The sequence below is a fragment of the Lytechinus variegatus genome, chromosome 11, assembly GCF_018143015.1.
Source record: "Lytechinus variegatus isolate NC3 chromosome 11, Lvar_3.0, whole genome shotgun sequence".
Classification (NCBI taxonomy): domain Eukaryota; kingdom Metazoa; phylum Echinodermata; class Echinoidea; order Temnopleuroida; family Toxopneustidae; genus Lytechinus; species Lytechinus variegatus.
In genome coordinates this window covers 18,679,762-18,702,754 of record NC_054750.1, presented here as the reverse complement: position 1 = coordinate 18,702,754, position 22,993 = coordinate 18,679,762, and the positions used below count along the sequence as shown (strand labels likewise).

General features: G+C 36.9%; 1 protein-coding gene across 5 annotated transcripts in view; it reads right to left on the bottom strand.

The window, feature by feature from the left end:
• LOC121423884 (solute carrier family 23 member 2-like) overlaps nt 1-22,988 on the bottom strand; it is a 42,246-nt gene extending 19,258 nt beyond the window's left edge. The window contains exons 1-2 of one of the 5 annotated variants that reach the window (XM_041619407.1): nt 22,901-22,988; nt 15,125-15,369 (exon numbers count right to left, since the gene is read on the bottom strand). In XM_041619407.1, the coding sequence (XP_041475341.1) occupies nt 15,125-15,325 (201 nt within the window). In that variant the 5' untranslated portion in view covers nt 15,326-15,369; nt 22,901-22,988. Of the gene's footprint in view, nt 1-12,797; nt 12,878-15,124; nt 15,370-17,008; nt 17,421-19,252; nt 19,568-22,900 lie in introns of those variants that run through there. The other 4 variants (XM_041619406.1, XM_041619404.1, XM_041619408.1 and 1 more) reach the window with 4 other exon arrangements.
• Nucleotides 22,989-22,993: the final 5 nt, after the last annotated feature.

The following is a 22,993-nucleotide window of genomic DNA, read 5'->3' as shown; positions in this document are numbered from 1 at the left end:
AGGTCTGGATGTCAATTTTGTCAGCTCGCGCTTCGCGCTCACATTATTTAGTCAGTGATATATACTTATCCGTTTAATGGCACAATCTTTAAAATGTCTTTATTAGGTCAGTATATACCTGGCAATTGTGCGCGCGCCCACTAAGTGACTCAACAATTTTGCTGATGACACCTCCCCCATGCCTTGACCCACTGAACAATATTTAACCCATGGCGTGCCTCAGGGCTCAATTCTTGGCCCCTTGCTATTTTGTATTTTCATTAATGACTTACCTAACGTCTTTCAGTCATGTCGTGTTCATCTTTATGCAGATGATACGGTTATATATTATTCCGACAAAGATGTTAAAGCTGTGGAATCCACTTTAAACACAGATATGCAAGCTTTAGATAAGTGGATGTCTCAAAACAAGTTATTGGTTAACTATACGAAGACTGTCAGTATACTCTTTGGTACGAGATATATGTTGTCCAAGTGTAATGCACTAGATGTGAAAATAAACAATACCAACATCCAAAAAGTTAATACACTCTAAGAAATGAAGTGCTAATTTAGCTCTTAAAGAGCGTGTATAGTGACTGCACTTCGGAGTGCTGATTTGTCTAGTTCAAATTTGAACTAGACAAATCAGCACTCCGAAGTGCAGTCACTATACACGCTCTTTAAGAGCTAAATTAGCACTTCATTTTTAGAGTGTACTACGAAATATCTCGGAATTTATATTGACGTTGAATTGAAATGGGATATTCATATACATAAAATGTGTCAGAAAATCAAAAAACTCGTTAGTTTTCTTGGACGGTTAAGACATGTTGTTAACGAATCAAGCTTAAATTTGATATACAAATCCGCCATTTTGCTACATTTTGATTACGCTAACGTCATTTGGTATTCCGCTTCACAAGGTTCTCTGGCAGCCCTTCAAAAACTCCAGAATATAGCTGGCCGTATAATTATGAAAATAAATCCCTACGCTTTCGTCTCCAATCAACATATTCATGCGACTTTGCATTGGGAATTTCTTGAATGCCGCTATAAAAAGCATAATAATGTGTACAATGATTTATAAGATACTGCACAATCTTTTTCCAAACTATATGTCTGATAACATTTCTAGAAGAACTTTAAATTATCATTTCGTTCGAACCAAAACACTTTTCTGTCAATGTATTTTACTTGGAAATGTATTTCTTTTAGTATTTTGAATGGTGTATATTACTTTATATGGTAAATGTAGGACCCAAGGAAGAACAGCAGTATTTTGCAAATACAACTGAATCGGGTGATCATCCGTTATTGTATGTATGTCGTTTGTATATTGTATTTTTTTAAATCTGATTTCGGAAATAAAACAAGCAAACAAACCCACAGTATGCCATTGGATTGAGAAGTTTTCTGAAAGAAGGCTCAATGAAACATATCGCATGACATTCAAGCCAGTATGAAAAAATGTTAATTTACAATCTTAGGATTTAGTAATGTTCACATTTTTAAATCATCACTTTATTCAATATTCAAAATCAAACAAAGGAACATAGGTGAATATACAATAAAAAAAAGGGAAACAAGCCCAGGTCATGAACTAATAAATTACATGCAGGGCAACATATGTAAATTACAAAGAAAACGAATCACAATATAGACAACAATAAAAAAAAAAGAATCATACCAAAATATAAAAGATCAAGTTTTGAGCAGAAAAATATATATATCTCATAAGTTGTGTATAATGCTAGATAATATTTAATTCAATTTAATTTAATTGTAGTTTCGAGTTCAACATAGAATGGCAAGACACTGCATTAGGAGTATAAAGTGAGAGAGACAGAGATAAGAAAAGAATCTATAAAGGAAACCAAAACGGAAGAAAAGCGAACCCGTCGGAAAGAGTAAAATGAGAGAAACAATCCAGAGCAAGCCTCATCAGAGTCGGCGACGAGATAAGCAAGTCGAGGAAGCCCAAAGAGTCCCGCCACACCCCCATGGAGACCCCCCAAACCGGCCAACGCGCTCCAGAACCACAGACCCCGCTGACAACCCCCCACCCCCTCCGCACACAAATCCTCGAATCCTCCCCACTATCCCTCAAATTGGGAAGAAAAGGAAAAATCCGAAAATCTGTGCACAAAAACAAATGGAGAGCAGCCCACAGAGTCAGCCATTACGAAGCACGTCCGCCAATCCGAGGACCCCCAGGGAGCACGACGGGACCTCCAAACCTCCACACCTCGCTCGTCCCAGAACCGACCCCGACAAGACAAGCCCCAGACCGGCCCTCCCACTCCACCCCCTCCGACAGGACCCTCTCCCTACCCGTGTTTTGGGTTCCTTTAAGTGAGCGGTAGCCGACACTCCCATTGAGGCTCTTCCTTGGCTTTATATATCACAAAGGAAGAGACGATAGCGAGTTTGGATAACTCTCTGCTGAAGATTTTGGGAGAGATTGGCCTTTTGCAAAATGACAACAATTCTTTTAACCTTGCAAAGTTGTCATTCGAAACATAGCCACGCGAACCAATTTCAACTGGAAGAAAAACAACTTTGACATTTTTTCCCTCGATGTCCGCGACCATTGGTGCGTATTTGTTACTTTTGTAGTTGTGTGCTTTGTCGATATTCGTTTCAAACGGAACAGACAATTCGAAAATTAGCATTTGGTTTCGTTGCTTAGATACAATACAGAGATCGGGAATTAGGTCGGTTTGTGTGAACTCAACGGGAATAGTTGATCTACCACGTGAACCAACGGGAGTGTCGGAGCCAAGATCACAATAAATTGCAATATCGTCATTACCAAATCCTCTCTCTATCCCGCTTGACACAATTGAGCGAATATAATTGAGCAAATTGTTGTGACGCCAGGTGTATCTACCTTGGTCTAGTGAAACATGACAATGGTTTAAAACATGGTGAAGAGTTTCACGATTGTCGATTGTTACATTTCAAACATTTCTCATTTGATCTTTTCCCCCATCTACTCAGGTTGACATTTGTATTGAGAGTGTCACAAGAGGCATTGAATAAGAATTTTGCAACCCGTTCTGGTAGATTGTAAGCAAAACTCTTCCAGTTTGTTTCGTTTCCCTCCAAAACAATGAGTTCGAGTAGTTTTCCCTGAACTGCTAGGTTTTTAACGTGGGAATGCCAAAACTCGGAGACACGTTTTTTGCATTCGTTTTTGGCCTGCTTCTTCTGTTTAGCAGGTTTAGCATTTGCGTCGCAAACGTCAGTCCAAACTGTTTCGTTTGTGCATGTAATTGATTTTCTTCGAGTCCAACTTTGCTCGCGCTCGAGTTTAGAGTCGAGACAAGCATTTACTTTCACATCTCCGAGTGATCGCATCCTCACATGGGCAAGGGTATGGCATTCGACATATAAGTCAGAAATACAAGGAATATCAAGTCCTTCTGGCATGTGTAGAAAAGCTAAGGTTGCGGGATGGGCAAGACCAGACCATTTCTTAATATATCTATTACACAGAGCATCCAGATCCTTTAAACGTGTGTTACAAAGATCATTGACAGTTAAATGGTATTTCATAGAGGGCAAGAAATATTGAGCATACGTCTTTAGTTTATACTCTGACCTTACTAGTAACGCATCTATGTTACGTAATCCTTTCATAAGGAGATCTTTCAAGTAATCGCCCACTGATTTGGAAGTGTTTTGCGAAGAAATCAGTGATCCAAGAAATTTAAATCGATCATCTGAATCATTGCTCACATTCTGGCCATTGACCTGAAATGATGTGCTTGTGTCAATCTTTCCACTGGATATTGAAAGAGAGCGAGATTTCGCTGGTTTGAATTTCAAACCAAGTTTGGTTGCGTGAGTCGAGAGGGTATTTGTTATCCGCTGATGGGATCTTTTGTTAGATGTAACTAAGCAACAGTCGTCGGCAAAAAAGGTTGTGATATACTTATTACCATTCAGATCATAGCCAAACCGTTCGCACGAATTCAAATACTCTACAAGAGGGTTGATACACATTGTAAAAATCAGTGGAGAAAGGGGATCCCCCCTGGAAGATACCTCGTCTAAATCTAAAGGAATCTGTATTCCAATCTTTCGTCGACACATATCCTGAAATAGATGAGTATAGGTTTCTAATGTATAACTGAAATTCTTCAGGAATACAAAATCTATCCAATGTAATATTGATAAGATCATGAGGCACAGAGCCAAATGCGTCTTGGAGGTCAAACCATGTCAAATGGGCTGTCTTTTTAGAGGATTTAGCATGGGTTATGATTTCATGCACTACCGTATTATGTTCGATACAACCAGAAATGCCTGTCATGAAACCCTTTTGGAGTTTTCTGTCGATCAGATCATTTTGATTAAGGTATCTTTCAAGGCGATTCGTAAGAATTTGGTGAAACACTTTGCCAAATACATTTGAAAGAGCAATCATACGAAAGTTATTAGGGTCATTGGTATCATTTTTCTTATGAATAAGAATTACCTTAGCATGGGTCCATGATGAAGGTGGGGTAGGATTAATGAGGAGTTTGTTATACAAGGTTGCTAAAAAGTGGTGGATACAGGGTAATCGTTTCAAGATGCCGTAGGTAATACCATCCGGGCCTGGTGAGGATTTCGAGCTCCTACTCTGTAGTGTAACTTTGACATCCTTTGGCCTGATGGGTCTACGGTCGAAAGGAAATTCAATCTCACTAGCTTTTTTTTCACCCAATCTAAATCGCGTTCATCAATGGAGGGTGGCTCTGTGTCATATTTTGATGAAAAGTGCTCATTTGCGGTGTCAAGGGAGAAGGAAGGGGTCTGGGTTCCTGAGTAAAGAGTGCCATCGACTGCGTGCTTGCTAAAGCTCCAAAAATTCTTTCTGAAGCGTGATTCCTCATGTTTAGTAGATCGTTCTCTCATCTTTGAAGAGTGACTCTTACGTAGGTAGTTGTAAGTGTGAAGCGCATCGTAGAACTGCGATCGGTCATTGGGGGTTGAATTTTCACCGAAGGCCTTCTTCCGGAGAGAGTTTTTTAATTTCTTCATTTGATCGAGAGATTTACTTGGCCGTCTCCGAAACCCTTGTAGGTTGGTCGGTTCTTTCGCAGAATTGAAGAGTGGGTTAGATCTCAAGAAGTCTTGCATGATGACACCAAGACGGTCACCCGCTTCGTTGGGAAGTATTGCACCACTTGCAAGGTCATGGTGAAGGGAGTGTATCGTAGCTTGTAGGTCCTCGTTCACCTGATTCCATTGTTCATATGTTAATTGCGGACATTCGAATCTCGTAGATAACGTGGATCAGGTCATTATGCACAGTGTGTACAGCAAGGACCAAAAAATGGCGCCTCTGTCCAAAGTAATACTCGGCGACAGTTTCATTCCAATAGTGTGGTTATAGACCAACAAATGAGGTTAAAAATTGTGCAAAAGTAGGCTCAAAACTTGATTAAATAATATGGTGCAAGTAAAAGATGGCGTTCGAAGGCGGAAAATAATGCACAATTGGCAGACGAGAGGCTTTTTACTGACCTTCTTTTTCCGTCTGCGAGCGCCCTCTATTCTGAATTTAAGTGCCATTAACATTTTTTGTGGGACACGCTGTACTGTACAATGCTAGATGTGGTCGTCCTCTTTATACACCGGCGGTGTAGTTTTAACATACTGTTTTTGAAAATAGCACACAAACAATTCTTGTTGTGGCCGTATGGTTATTATTGATTGATAAAATTTCAAATATGAAGAAAAGAAAGTGGTCGTAAACATGGTAAACAAAAGTCTTAGTGAAAACCAATTCAGTCAAATCTACAAAAGTACAATGCACCACAAATTCAAAAGTTCATAGCGAAATATTATATCATCATCATTGGTGTCTCAGTTTACAATCAAAGCAAAGAGTCGTTGTAATTGTTCATTATTCCCTAGACTGAAATTTGCGATAAATTAATTGCAGTAAACATGGTAGAGCAAGGCACAGATGATATTCCAACAAGTAAAGTTCAAGAAGCAATTAAGCTAATCTCTTGTCACAGGCACACTGGTCTCATTTTAGAGCAATATCGAGTAATGTATACTGACAATATTTTAGGCCGATCCATGGTATTTTGGTAAAAGAAAATTCATAAATTTAGAGATGGCTGGGCCGTCATAATGGCAAATTTTGAATGGTCATCTGAAATGAAAACCTATAAATTCATTCACTATACACTTTAGGTAATGGTTAAAAGTTTTTCTACAATGATACACCAGAAACCTATTCAGTGGCGTAGCTAAGGGGGCCTGGGGGCACGTGCCCCCCCCCCTGAGATTTGGTGTGCCCCCCCAGGTGCCCCCCCCCCCGAAAAAAAATGGCAGAGCAAAAAAAGGGGAGAAAGAAGAAAAGAAAAAAGGAAAAGAAGAAGAAAGACAGAAGAAAAAAAAGAGAAAATAAGAGGAGGAAGACGAGTGAATGAAATAATGTGAGGGGAAGACTTGCAAAAAAAAAATCTTTCATGTTACTATATAAAATTTTCGTTGCGCTTAGCTCCAGAATTGCCTGTTCGATGAGATTTATATCTTTCTCAATAGGCTGATATGAAGCAAGTTTTGAAGTCAATATACAAAACATATTTTAGCTGGAATATCGACCTTTCATTATTTTTTTCATTTACAAATTTAAGTGCTCTGTAAAATGTCCGTTTTATGGTCTACATATCAGCATTATAAGCTCACGCTGCGTTGTCACATTGTTTGATTTGCCAAGTTCATATTGTCTACGTGTATTCCATAATGTTCCATTAAACAAATGTATTCAGCATGCCCAGATTCTAGGTTTAAATCTAAAACATGCGCGATAGCCTGCATGTTGTTTATTCAAAATGTACTTAAATTATCAAGTTTCACATCCGAATATCAATAATTGTCTGCTCACGCTTCACGATCGGATTATCAATGATACCCAATCAACTATATCCTATTAATGATTTACAAAATATGAATAGAGTGCCCTGCTTTTAGGTCTAAAATCTCAATTTTCTTCCTCTCGCGCTCGCATCAATTGTTTAGTTACATACCTATCCGATTTATTAATACAAAAAGTGCTTAGAATTACCATTTTTTAAGTCGGAATATCAAAAGATTTGCTCACGCTTCGCGCTTGCATTATTGAAATATATACCGTCTTCGTGGGTAACTGTAAGCAGTCCTTAACAGGTCCCTTTTAGATAATGCTAGAACAGTTAATACAAATTTCTGCTCGTGCATGGCGTACGCAGTAACCATCTAGTTACATACGAATCTTGTTCAGGATCACACATAACATTGCCCAGAATATTAAATTTTTGGGACAAAGTACATGAAAGTAAAAAAGAAAAAAATCGCTCGCGCTTCGCGCTCGCAATTTTTGTTTTATAAGGCTTATGAGATTACTTCATGTTTATGTTGTTTTATGAGAATAAAACTAAGAATTGACTGATCGGGGAAAATATAGGTGAAGATAATTTCGGGCCCCGTCCCCTATTTGCGAAAGTCGGATCTGCCCTTGTGACACATACACACACACATCAGAAAAAATGGCCGGTGCCCCCCCCCTGAAAAAGCAAGGACCCCCAGTGCCCCCCCCCCCAAAAAAAAGGGTGAAGATGATTATATACTAGTACTACTTTGTCTGTTTAAACTTACATGGACCTCTCTCTTGCAGTGGTTGAATATTATACTTACGCGACACGCGACTAGGCCAATCTATTTGGTGTAGCAGCAAGGGTTCTGTTGACCATTGGTACAATATCCCTTTTCAGGTCTCATTGATAAAACTCATAGATCTGCGTGCTCACATTTTATGTATACTTCTATATTAATTCTATAAATAACTACTTAAAATCCACTTTTCATATCAGTTTATAAAAACATTCGACTCGCGCTTCGCGCGTGCATTAATAGTAGGCCCTATACAAATATATCAAGCTCTGAGAGAGTATAGTGGGATTTATATATCCGAAGTTGGACTGGCAATTACTATTTCTCCCTGCATGAGGGAAAAATAGTTACATTGCAATTCCAACTGAGGATTAATAACTCCCACTATGCTATCGAAAGAAACGCCTGATATATATATTTTTGTATGTATCCCTCTTTAACATGTGGACCTAATCCTTGCTGATATTTAGCCAATCTACACCAAATCTAACGTTGCCGGACCTAGTCCTACTCTAGGCCTGTAGAGCTAATCCTAAATATTTCCAGGGTAGGCTGCGCGCGGCTTGGTCTGCCTGTTGCGCTGGGTTGGCCGTTGCTGCAATTGCGCTCAAAATGTAAATAGATACGCGCAGGTTAAATATTTGCTCTGAAAATTAGTATCGGATCTTGACTCACATTTTGTATAGATATGTTTATTCTAAAACTAAGGATCCTGTATAATTATGAATGGCCGTCGGAATTTCTACGTTGTTATCTAGACCCAATTCCACACTATTTTTTTTTCAGATTGTCAGTACTTAATTTGAGCGAGAGCGTGTATTTTACTTTTTTATTTGCTGTTGTTTTTTTTATTTGTTTTATTTGGGGTTTTTTTTTGCAGATGATCAATCTGGAGTAAGTCAGGGAGCATGCGCAGTTCAACGTAGAGATATAATATCGAGCATGAGCATGTGCAGTTCTGCCCATGAAAGTATATCGAAAAATATACGGAGCTACAAGAATGCTACTCGAAGCTATTTGCGCCGATGTGTTTTCCTATTGAAATTATACTTTTTCACATGATCAGGAAATAGACCAATCGTTTATCTAAAATACTCGTAAATATTAATGAGAGGGGTATAATTAAGAAAATTCATTAAGACGCACATCCTGTTCACGTTTACAAAAGGTGCTTAAAATGCTCCGTTTTCAGGCCTGAGGATATATTAAAAATCGCACTCTCATTAGGCCAATTAATGAATGTGATATATATCTTTCCATGAATTCCTACGAATAATCGTAGATCGGAATATCAATAATTTCGGATAGCAAGCACTTCGAGCTCGCATCATCGAAAAGATGCGATCCATTTTTTTTGTTAAATTTCCCCTTTTTCAGGTCGGAATATCAAAATTTCTCAGCTCGTGCTCGCATAATCTATCTAGGAAGACACTTATCCTGTCTGTAGATAAAGTGATTTGTCTGTCCCTCCCTATTGGCGATTGTTTGAAAACATCAAATAATTTTAATTTCATTTGAGAGAAAAGGGAAGGTGGGCACGACATCATGAGCCCACCTAAATATCATGACGGCGTACGTATAACTGTTTTCACAATGTTCAATCAAAAATTAAATAACTTTGTTACTATCAGATTATACCATTTCTTGTGACTCTGAGTTTTGCGCAGTGATTTTTTTTTATATTATATTTAACTATTTTCAGCCCGGAGTGCCCCTTTAATAAATATATATGATCGTTGCCAAGTGTTTACAGCATTAGTAATGGTTAAAAGTTATGGTTAGAAAGAAATATATAACCTCCGAGGGCGACGTGGCCATTGGAAGCGGGGGTGTTAGCCTAGGGTTTGCTGCGTGTATTATTCTCCATAGACAGCACAGGCAGCACCTCTGGAGGTGTGGAAAAAAATTGATAAATGTAACAAAAATGGTCATACCTTTTTATTGAAACCGTTCTTCTTATTTCTTTTTTTTTGGGGGGGGGGGCTTGTCAAATTCCTCAGGAGCAAAATGACCTTCATTTTTCAGTGCACATTTTTATACATTTTTTTTTTGCTTGTCAAATGTACATCAGAACCCCCTTTTAAAAAAAAATTGTTCTCAGGGCCCTGGCCCAATATGTAGTCCATGTTTTCAAAACATTGAAGACACATATTTGTAGGGAAGCCTTTAAGTAGATCATCATTTTTTTAAGAAGTATAAGCAATGGAAGTACAGGAAGCAAAGCGTATTAGAGTATATAACATAGTGGCTGCACTATACAAATTTATGATATTATCATTGTGGGTTTTTTTAAAGAAAGAGTCACCCTATTTATCTGGGCTAACGCCTCGTTGGAAAACTCATGTCTATTCGTTATTCTTATAAAGATAAAATAATTTGATTCCAAGATTCAGTGTAAATAAATTTTAGTGTTTAATGACGAATAATAAAAAAATACCTTGTTTCAAAAATAACTTATGAAATAAACGGATCAGAGGTAATGTCAAGTGTCATTTCCCCTATTGGGTATAAATCCCCGGTCACGTACTGCGTTCGTTAGCCTAAAAATATTATATGGCTCTCTCACCGCCCTTTCACACGGTACCAAAATCGTAATTTGAACGATGATTCCAGCGAAAAAAATCTAACGACGAATTTTTAGCACGTGTGAAACCAAACTAGAAGCACGAACGCTTTCACAATCACGAATTCAAATTCTACTCCGGAGGTGAATTCCAGTTAAGTTTCACTCAAATTACGGTACGAATTTTACGTCTGAAAGGGTTGACCTCCAAACCGTTTTTAGAGGGGCGGAGCTTACGTGACCTTTCAAGCACTTCCGCAGATAATACAATTGTCATGCACTCATGTAGTTTTTTTTTCGATGCAGTGCTTTAATTGGGTTTTATTGACAAGTCACCAAGGACAAGACCACTTTCGCTTAGGAATTCGAATTCAGATCACAGTTTTCGAGTGACCGTGCACTGTAAAAAATATTGGGTAAAATTTTTACCACCACGAGGATAATTATGTATCCAACCAATTTTTGGCAGTATTTTACCCAATGCGGGAAGCATGCTGTCCAGTAAGGTTAAAAAATAAGCAGCAATTACTTTGGAATGGGCAAAATTTTCGTCACACTGGATAAATAAAAATGCCCAAAAGAAATGCACGAAGTTGGTTGGACACATAGTTTCCCTCATAGAGCACTTTTACCCAATATATTATGAGTGTGTAAATGGTACTATGATCCTAAAGACGAATTGCAATCATCATCACAATGATGATTCAAGATTCTCGTGTGAAAAGGCCCTTGGTCAATTTTAATATGTTCAGATGACATAAGGCAGCCATAAACATGGTAAAATCAACGTGTCAATGAACGCGTGTAAAACGACTTGCGTCATCTGTCAACGCAAATAACAGTCGCGTCTCGTCTAACGGCGAATTGCGATGAGTACAACTCATTGTACATTCGATCCTAAATTCCTATATTTCATTTCAGTCTATTTCAGTTTGAATCCATTGTATCTCCTCGTAAAGGCCTTTAAACATCCACGATTGTATTTTGGCAGAAAAAAGGAATTTTGCCTATTTTCTGAAGATGAAATTATTGTTTTCATTTGTGGTAAAATTAACAGTTAGTAAGCTTTGGATAATTGCAAGCCTTTGTTTTTGACTAAATGTCACATTGGTTTCAAATTGTATCAATCGCAAGATTTCTCTAAAGCGTCTAATTTGCGATTGCGTCTAAATATTATTATATATACGTATGGGATGGTAGCATCTAGTCATATGTATCAACATAAGTATTTGTATGATGATTTGGAACTTTTAGCCCGTAAGATGTTCCATGACTCAATATTCGCATCAAATTTTACTACGTTTTATCCTAAATTCGGGTCGCACTGAGAAAAATCGTAAAGTGTCCCATGGCCCTATGAACTAAACTTGCGTCTCATCTGACGACAATATGTTCTTGAAAGGACAATCGACAGTGGAAGATTACAAGGAATATGTAGTTGTCACCCCCCCCCCCCCCCTCCGTCGCCGCGACGCTGCCTGTCTGGCAGAAGCCAGGGCAGTATATTTGGGCGTTAACTGCGCATAATGTCACAGTAGTATTTAATCAAGGAATCGTTGGTTGTCAAGTGAATGAATGATCAATTATTTCCTGAACATAATGGAATTAGCATGCTTTGATATTATATGGTTCAGTCAAGTTGGTCCTTATTGACAAATCTGAACAAAATGAAAAATTGTATAATTCAAACAATAAAAACAAAAGAAATAGTGAGCGAGGGACAGCATCGTCTGTCTAATTTGCATGTAACTGAGTTGTACATATCAATTTTTTTTTTAAATAAGCGCAAATTCAAAATGTGTCATAACTTTCTTACTTTACATCCGATTTCGATGAAATTTTCAGTGTTATGCTTGTTTGATATTTCTCTAATCATTCATATCAAAATTTTACTGAGGTGGACTTCGCCTTTGATATGGGTTACAAATTGTGTTTTCACTCAGAAATCTTTAAACATGTGTAGGGGAAGAGGGATGGGGTACGTGGTATAAGCAATATAGATCACAAAGTCAAACTAAAGTCAAACTCATGAGTTGCAGGGAAATGCCAATTATATTTAGCTAAGCGACACGTTTTGACCTGGAAAAAATATTCCTATTTTGAAATGATCTACTTTGATTTCTTAAAATGTTACGGGTTGGGGCGGGTAGCCTATAGTAACCACGGGCGGACCCCCTTTTATGACTAATGGTTTTGGGGGAAAGTATTTTTGTATAATTGCGCGTGCGCGACGGTAAGCCGAGTTAGCTTTACGAATGAACATTCTCCATCAATTGCCTTTCAAGAAGGCATTAAAAAACCTCCTTCTTTCATAATTTGTAGTTTCATAGTTTTAGCATTATATAATTCATTTTCAGTATTTTCATTGAAAGTGATTTGGGACTCATGGTAAAGCGCTGTATAAGTAATAAGTATTATTAATATATTTACTATTAATTCCTATTCTTAATGATAATTCATAATGATTATATTATATATGTTACGATACTGCAACAAATAACAATGAAAATTTAGTTTTAAATTTAATTTCCTTTCTTTTTATTACAGGAAATAGATCATACACAAAACAAAAGAAAAATAATAATGATCTTACCTCTCTTGAAGTGCCAGTTCTGATTATATTCCAAATGATAAAAATATCCAGGTTGGCTGGCAAAGGTTCCTTGAATTAATATCCACAATGCTGGCGATGATGAAATTGATGTTGAAACACTATGAAAAACAAGAGTCACTGTAACGAATTGAAGTGTCTGCGAAGACGATGTTGATGATGATTAACAGTCAATTTCAGCAAACCATGGGTTGAAAAACGTTCATTAAATCAGGTTGATTATCTCGATGACAACTGAGAATTCCTCTCTCAGTGTACATACAACTGCATAACAGTTCATTCATGGCGTGTTAATAATTCCACAGAAGATAAATGTTGTATTCCAGTTGGAAATAAAATATGCTCTGACATAAAGTCTGGCTTGAAACTCTGAGTTCTGATCTGATATGATGATGTCCTTGAAGAAACTGCCAGCTTATATACATAAATATTCACTATTCTGGAAGCTTCACGTATTGTCTTTAAAGAGACTCTTGAACGACCTCAGTGAAATTAACAATGTAAACAACATAGCTAATCATATTGTCCTTTTCACTGCCACTGGGAATCTATATATCTTAGTACATTCTAGAAATAACAAAAATTACTCATTAAATAGCACGGCTACAAAGCTTTACTAAGACGTTAATAATAATAATAATAATAATAAAGGTATATTTACCCAGGGTAGCCACTTCAGTTCCGAAAACTGTTCTCCCAGCGGGCCCTGCTATTCTGGAATAATCTTAATCATTATATGCTATGAATATCCTGAAAGAGGAAATAACTGAATAAATGAATGTAATTGCTCATACAATTCTGAAAAAATAACATATATGAGAAGAATTGTAAGAGTAATTACATGTTTTATAGACATTCATTTATTTATTTCCTCTCTAACAATAAATAATGTGATTAAAGAATATTCCAGAATGTTTGTTAAGCTTTGCTAGGTATACGCATATTTAATGAGACTGCATGTTAGGTATTTCTTGTAATGTACAATGGTGTTGGTAAATAATAGAGACTGCTGGGAAAAGGGGACAATATGATTAGCTACTTGTTTTCTTACAACCCTTTCACACTGCAAAAAAATCTTTATTTTGAATGATGATTCCAGTGAAAAATAAGGCTAATGACGAATATTTACATGATTTAGCGCGTGTGAAACCAAACTAGAACATGATTAGAATCACGAACGCTAATCACAGTCACGATTACAATATTGCAATCATCATTACAATGATGATTCAAGATCCACGTATGAAAAGGCACATTGTTAATTTCACTCAGGTCATTCAAGAGTCTTTTAGAACAGGTAGAACTGGACTGTTCCAGAAAGAAGGAGAATGTTCTTTTTAAAGACATTACTAGAAGCTTCCAGTATAGTGGAAATTTATATACAAGTTGGCAGTTTCTTCAAACAGATCAGATCAGAACTCAGAGATTCAAGGTGGACTTCATGTCACAGTTTATCTCCACCTGGAATACAACATCTGTGGAATTATTTGCACACTATCGATGAACTGTTTACTATTATTTTGAGAGAGGAATTCCCAGTTCTCATCGAGATCATCGACTTGTTCTAGAGAACGTTCTCCAATCCATGGATTGCTGAAATCGACTGTTTATAATCATCAACATCGTCTTCACGGATATTTCAACTCACTATGTGAGATTATAATTATCCATCGCCTTTCAACATCACTTTCGTCATCACCAACATTGTGTACTCTAATCTAAGAAACCGTTGCAAGCCAATTTGGATATTATTTGGATTTAATTCAGGATTTTGTTTTTGAATTAAGTAGAAATGACTCTTCAATACATGTAAGATGATTTATTTTTCTAACCTTGTGCTCTATTTCCTTTAAAAAAAGTCAAAATAATCTAACTAAATATTATCAGTTATTTTTTGTTTGATATTTGTTTCATATCGTAACAATCATGACTATTATGCACGTTTGTACCTATAATAACCGGTCTTATTGTTTACTACCAATTTTCTTAAATCATGACATTGTGTACTAATCTTCTTTGCAATGTTCTATTATCACACTCTGCGACATTATGTGTTGTCTGCGACATCATGCGTTGGGCGACAGTCGCATAATGTCACACTCTGCGACATTATGCATTGGTGTGGCATTACGCGTCGCTGCGACATAATCGGTTGTAACACATCCCATAGAGATGTAATACATTGTACATCTCTATGGAACGCCCTTCTTGCTGGAATAACAGGGGTAGGAATCATAACGTCCTTCCGTCAGCCTGCGTTGTAGTTTTTCTACATGGCTTGTTTGATAATAAAAAGTTAAAATTCTCACTTGGAATGCGAGGACTAATGTTGAATACCAGGGTGGTCGGTCGCCAAGCTTGTACGCCATTTTACTCCCCATCTTGCTTAGAATTAGATCAGCTCTTCTCCTTGCATCTTTTTGAGTTTCCATGACGTGGTCACCACCATTCTGCTCCTCCATAACGATGATGCCATCCTCTTCCTTCCCGCTGTAGGTGACAGCTTCCATGACAACGAAGCGTTGTCTGGTCGTATTGAGTTAACCTATGTGTACTTTAAAAGAAAACCAAGAAAAGATCGGTCGAAAAAGTACTCATTGGGTTGACTTCTGTCAGTGTGCTACATCGTTATTGCCGATGTTCTTGGATAGTTTGAGCTAAAAAATTATTCATTATTTTGACTAGTACTTTTACAACACAGTCGCACTGGCCAAGCCGGCTCCAGCATGACCTGATTATCGGACACCACGTGCAAAAAGCAACCTTCAAACAAAGTGGGCAATCTCCTTTTATCGTTGTTCATGGCACAGGGTCATGTTGATATTACCATTTTAGTTGCTACTTAACAGCTTAAAGGAGAATGAAACCATTGGAACAAGATAGCTTGTGTGAAAACAGAAAAATCAAAGAAACAGATCAACAAAAGTTTGAGAAAAATCGGACAAAATGAGAAAGTTATGAGCATTTAAATATTTAGATCACTAATGCTATGGAGATCCTCCCATTGGCAATGCAACAAGGATGTGTGATGTCACTGATGAACTCTCCCCATTACTTTAGTATTTATTTCACTTGAATTGCCTCTTTTATCACATCTATCCATAGACCATGTGTTCTTTCTACATGAGGGCATGTGATACATATTTTTTTTAAATACATCATGGATAAAGAGTTTGTATCATCATAAGAAAAAGCAAAAAGAGACATTTTGAGGGTATTTTATAGTCCACCAAAAGGAAAGTTGTTCATCAGTGACATCACACATCCTTGTCGCATTGCCAACGGGAGGATCTCCATAGCATTAGTGATTGCAATATTTAAATGCTCATAACTTTCTCATTTATTGTCCGATTTTTCTCAAACTTTCTTTATTCTTATTCTTTGCTTTTTCTGTTTCTACACAAGCCTAATTGTTCCAAAGGTTTCATTCCCCTTTAACAAACTAATTTCCATGACCAATAATACTATTCCCACGCTCCATAACACGAAAAGACTATATCGGAACACAACATGCATACTAGTTCAATTCATTTAAAAATAATGATAAAATATGATAATTATAACAATGATGATAAAAATAGTAATAATGATGATGATGTTAATATTACTAATAGTGCATATGATAATAGTAATAGTAATGATGATAATATTACTAATAATGAAAACAATAGTAACACTAATAATTATGGAAATGATGATGATGATGGTGATGAGTGTGATGATGGTGATGTTGATGATGATGATGATTATGATGGTGATAGTAATGTTAATAACAATTATGATAATGATGAAATAACAAAAATGATAAAAATTATGATAATGATAACAATAATAAAGCTAATGATAATTATAATGCCAGTAATAACAACAACAGTGATAACACTAATTATAATAATAACGGACATGGTGATTCAGTGGTAGCTTGCCCGCCTCGTGAATTCGATCATGAGTTCGATCCCGGTCGAATCATATATATACCAAATACATACAAATTGAAGTTTTTTCTTTTTTATATTAGAAAATTAATAATATTAGGTTATTCAGATTCTGCTTGGAGAACAGGTCATAAAAGCTGAGGTGGCTACCATGGAGAATTAAGAAATACATTTATGTTATTGTCACTACATCGCTAAAGGGGGGGTGCGCAATTAAAACATTGATTTCTTAATAAACACCAAAATATATTAACTTACCTGACAGTAACTCCTGATCGAACGGTAGGTCCGTAGACTAAATTAATTAATAGTGTGTAAATTCATGGATCTTTTGTGATAAGTACTACTCAATTCGATCCCACGGTTCGTTCTAAAAATGATTATCTTTACTATCATCACACTTTATGCATTTACTTTATCTTTCCAGCTTGTGTATAAACGGTCCATATATGCAATAAAAAGTCGATTCGACAGTATAGTTGTCTAACCTTCAAAATGTGTATGCCCAAAGTTCGACTATATACAAGTACAGGCAGGGGCGGCGATCCTGGGGGCCAGAGGGCACAGTAACCCCCCACACACACACACACACACTTTTTAATGCACTGAAAAGGTGCCTTTTTACGGAAGAAAAATGCCCCTTTCACCTAAGAAGAACCAGTTTTATGCGTTAAAGAGTGCCCCATAATTGAAACAAGAAAACAATGTCCTCATTTTGATATGTTACTACATGTATTATGAAGGAAAAAAAATCCTTCGTTTCTTTATATAGTTTCATGAGTCATGTGAGTGGGGTAGATAGGCAGTGGCGTAAAGATGGGGGGGGCTTCGGGGGTCTTGCCCACCCACCAACCCACCCCCCTAAAAAAATGATAATAATAATAATAATAATAACAATAATAAATAAATAAATGAAAAATAATTGTAAAAATCACGACCAAATAAAAAAGAAAAAGGAAGGAAAGAGAAAAGGGAGAAATATATTATTTTCTGAACATAATGTCAAAATCTAACACAAAATGTTCAAGTTTTTGCTCGCTCGAAGCTTTTTATAAATTCGACGTGATACGACATATCTAGCCCCTCAAATTTGTTTGCTCATTACACCACTGTAGATAAGTCCGTTTCCTTTGTTTTAAGATAGTGTCCTTTATCGAAAAAAACGATGCCCGTTTTTCCTTGAGCCCCCCCCCCCCTCCTACTTTAAACTTCGCTCCGCCGCCACTGAGTTCAAGGAGTACCTTTAAAGGGGAATGAAACCTTTGGAACAAATAGGCTTGTGTAGAAACAGAAAAATCAAAGAATAAGAATAAAGAAAGTTTGAGAAAAATCGGACAAATAATGAGAAAGTTATGAGCATTTGAATATTGCAATTACTAATGCTATGGAGATCCTCCTATTGGCAATGCGACAAGGATGTGTGATGTCACTGATGAACAACTTTCCCTTTGGTGGACTATAAAATACCCTCAAAATGTCTCTTTTTGCTTTTTCTTATGATGATACAAACTCTTTATCCATTATGTATTCTGAAAAAATATGTATTACATGCCCTCATGTAGAAAGAACACTTGATCTATGGATAGATGTGATAAAAGAGGCAATTCAAGTGAAATATATACTAAAGTAATGGGGAGAGTTGTTCACAAGTGACATCACACATCTTTGTCGCATTGCCAATTTGCTATCTCCATAGCAATAGTGATTGCCTTATTCAAATGCTCATAACTTTCTCATTATTTTCCGATTTTTCTCAAACTTTTGTTGATCTGTTTCTTTGATTTTTCTGTTTTCACACAAGCTATCTTGTTCCTTTTCATTCTCCTTTAAGGATGGCTATAAATTCGTCTCAATGCAAAGCCCCATGAAGATTCCACGAATGATAACAACACGATGTTGTTCATCATATAAGAACTCAAATCAGGATCGAAATATAGTCTTCAATGTCAATACAGACGAGGAAACTATTAGAAACCAGTTGGCACTACAAACGAAGCAAATCTCGAGAATATGATTTTTTTTTCATAGATATGAGACGGTCGAAAGTTAAATTCGTCGAAACTTTACCAAATTTTAATGGCAAAAATAGATATGGAATTATGGGCAATTATTTAATGGAGTAGTTCAGTCATGGGGTAGCTTCGTTATCTGACTGCATTGTTGTATTTTCACCCGGGAGTCATTATATTCCACAAAGATTCATATTTTGTCGGTCAATTGGAAAGGACTGCGAAAATGAGGAGGGGGTCTTTTTGCTTGCATCATGGACCTATGCTTGCATCCAGGTCTACGCCCAAACACACACAGTAGTTTGATATACATTGATAGTTGGTAGTTTGATATACCTTGATTTAAAGAGACATATTTTGCTCAGGAACTGCAGAAAGTGAATTCAGCTATATCACGACGAAAGAAAATCACCATATATTCCTATGTATAAAGTATATACATGTATATATTATAAAATATACCAAAAATATGGAGATATGACAATACTTTTACCTTCTTAAATTGACAGTCCAAAATGATTCTTCCTCTGTCCCTATATACATACCAGATTCACTCCAGGTGTTTCTCAGGTAAGGCCTGCGTTGCTATCTTGTATCTCCATGTAACTATAGATATCGAACTGGTCTGTATTTGTACCCGTTTGCTTGTAGTACATACATGTAAGCATTTTACCCCCAAAATGGGTTCACCCATATACGTCCCTGTTTGTGCATTGAGCACATAGGCATCCCCTAAGAAACTTTATCCTATGCATTTTTTCAATAGTCTATTCTAACCCATTCTATGACTGTTCCACATGGATGATATGATTTAAAAGAGGCTTAAAACGAATCACTATGGAGTGTAAGTAAATCCCATCAACCGAGGTATATAGAATACAAGCACATCCCGAAGATCCTCAGTATTTGTTATTGTGCGTGAATATTTTCAACAAGCATCAATACCTAGTAGTATAGATTGTAGTAATCATGGTAATGGTAGTACTAGTAGTAGTAGTAGTAGTAGTAGTAGTCATGGTAGTGGTAGTAGTGGTGGTAGTAGTAGTAGTAGTAGGTGTAGTAGAAATAGGAAAAGTAGTAGTAAAGGTAGAAGTAGTACCATTATACATTGGCGGCGGAAGCCCAAAAAAATTAGGGGGGGGGTCTACCTGAATTTTTTTGATGGACACATGTAAAAAAAAGATTGACAAGCAAAAAAAAAAGGTCTTCAACCTAACTTTTAGGGGTGACAGAAGACATTTTGAGGGGAGTCCACCAGAATTAAGGGGGGACGCAGGAAACAAAATTGACAAGAAAAAAAAGTTATCACCTCAAATTTTAGGGGGGAACTGTCCCCCCCCCCGCTTCCGCTGCCTGTGCCATTATATTGTTATTATCATTATTGTTACTTTTTTATACAACTTCATGCATGTTCCCCCATATGCATATGCGTAATATCGGAGCATGGATTTGATTTATAAGCGCAGAAGAATCAAATAATGTGTGCCAAAATAATCAAGTGTCACTTTCACAAATATATTTTGTTTTTTAAGTCTTCGTGATGAGCTTAATTATTTTTTTCGTTCCCTTGCATAAACATGTTCTCACCCCTCAATGTCCCCTCCTCGAAACATCCTTCGTTCGGCCATAATTACGAAATCTTTAATCACATTTGCTCCATCTTTATATAAAGAACGTACCGAATCCTTAGTAGAAACTTGCTCATTTTCCCTATAAGATTTTTACACCCTCTGCGAAACTGAAGTAAACTCTTGCTCATTTTCCGGAAGGTTTACTATTCATAGTAATCGGTTGAATACGAGGAAAAAGGTGAAATTCAGCCACTTCTTTGGCCACTTCTAGATCATCAATGATTAATATCCGCGATCGACCCCGTTAATGAAAGTTTATTTGTCACGTCTCATCCGTATAGAAGACTTCCTGTGAATAATGTTACCGAACCCCATAGTGCATTTCGCAATATAAGCGGTGATTATTAAAGGGGAAGTTCACCCTAACAAGAAGCATATAGTAAAAATAACAGAAAAAATAATGATAAAAATATTGCCGAAGTTTTGAGAAGAATCAATCAAAGAATTCAAAAAGTTATTAGATTTTTAATGATTTGATTTGAGACGTCATATGCGAGCAGCTTTCCTACATATCGAATGGTAAAAAAAATGAAGTACATGTCATTTTCTCAGAAAATCATTTTTTTACTGTACATTCAGTATATTAATAGACAAATCATTAAATTTTTACACCCGTTCCTAAAGAGAAAACAAAATAAGTCAGCACGAACCATTATAAAATTTAAATTTATGCATTTTATATTTACATAAAATATGGGGCAGTTGCTCGTTTATGACGTCACAAAACCATAACTTAGAATTCTAATAATTTCCTTAATATCTAAAGGATTTCCCTCAGACCTACGCCATTGTTTTATTATTTTTCAGCCATTTTTAAAACAAACTTTTTCAGCTACCCCCCCCCCCCCCTCCCCCCTCCCCAGGCAAGTCTTAGTGGTGATCCAGCACCCACGTTTCCCAGGGCCATGCCAGTAGCATGGGTTAAAGGGACGGTCCGGGCTGAAAGGATGTAAAGCTTAATAAATAGAGTAGAATTCACCGAGCAAAATGCCGAAAATTTTCATCAAAATCGGATAACAAATAACAAAGTTATTTAATTTTACAGTTTAGCAATATTTTGTGAAAACAGTCGTCATGAATGTTCATTAGGTGGGCTGATGATGTCACATCTCCACTTGCATACTTGTTCTATTGCATTTTATTATATGAAATTATTCAAATTTTTTCCTCCACAAACTAGGCCTACTATTCACACAAGTATGAAATCATGAAAAAAATATGATTTTATGTAACAGCATAAGAAAACGGAAAGTGGAGATGTGACATCATCAGCCCACCTAATGAATATTCATGACGTCTGTTTTCACAAAATATTGCTAAACTTTAAACTTCAATAACTTTATTATTTGTTATCCGATTTTGATGAAATTTTCGGCATTCTGCTCAGTGAATTCTACTCCATGTATTAAGATATAAATATTTTCAGCGCGGACCATCCCTTTAACATAATTAAAAAAAAACAAGTTCAGTAATACTGTCGGTTTACATTACCTTGGTCTACAGGCATTTGGTCTTCATATCAAATAGCTGTAATAAGGCTCATCCCATTTGATCTACTATGAAAATGGTCCAATTGCCATTTGGTCTAAAAACACGACTCTTGGTTTCATACACACTTGATTTTATTCTCAAATAGTCCGACTTGACATGCTGGATGCCCAGATGACCTATATCATGTATAATTATATTCTCCACTTCGTCGATGTGAGTTCGTAATTGATGTTGCACTCTATACGGTCAAATGAAAATGTGATTCATGAACACTTTAAACACAGTGGCGTACCTAGGATTTTCCACAGGGGGGGGGCAAATTCGTCAACCACAAAATTTGACAAGCCAAAAAAGAAAAATCTTCAACCACAAACAAAGGGATTTCGTACCAGAAAAAAAATCCAGGGATCAGTTGTGACTCGTCGGGGGGGGGGGGTGCAGGGATACGTCCCTTGCCTGGGTTGTGACTCGTCAGGGGGCCAGTCTGCCCGCTGTGCTCCTCCCCGCAGGTACGCTAGTGTTTAAACAGTTCATCTAAACATAGACTAAATGATTATTAGACCAGGTGGATATCAGACGAAAGCCTGACTGGAAATTAGGCGAATGGTTGATGGGCTCAATGATAATTAGACCACTGTAGACCAAATTATTGATAAACGGTCGAAGTGGTACCGCCGAGCTATATACTACAGGAAGGTCCTTATTTGAGTATGTACAGTACGTTGTTTGTGTTGTGATTATTCGGTTCCAACATGACAGATATCATTATTAGCAGATCAAATCGTGATTATGTTCACCATCCAAATAAGATAGCTTGATGTCTGATGTCACCAACTGCATCATTCGATTTACCCATTACAGTAACGTGTTAAAAAAAACAGGATTTTCCGTCGAGACGCAGTATACCCTGTTGTAAATAGCTACTGACGTAATGTAACACAAATGTTCTTTGTGCGAAAAATACATGCACGATTTTATGAATAAATTTCTTGACAAGGATGACTTCATAATGCACTTACCGTCAATAGCTGTCTGCAACTAAAGGGAAATACCATTACTCGAACAGCTAAGGAAATCTCCGAAACATGGATACCTAAATGCCAGACGACTTG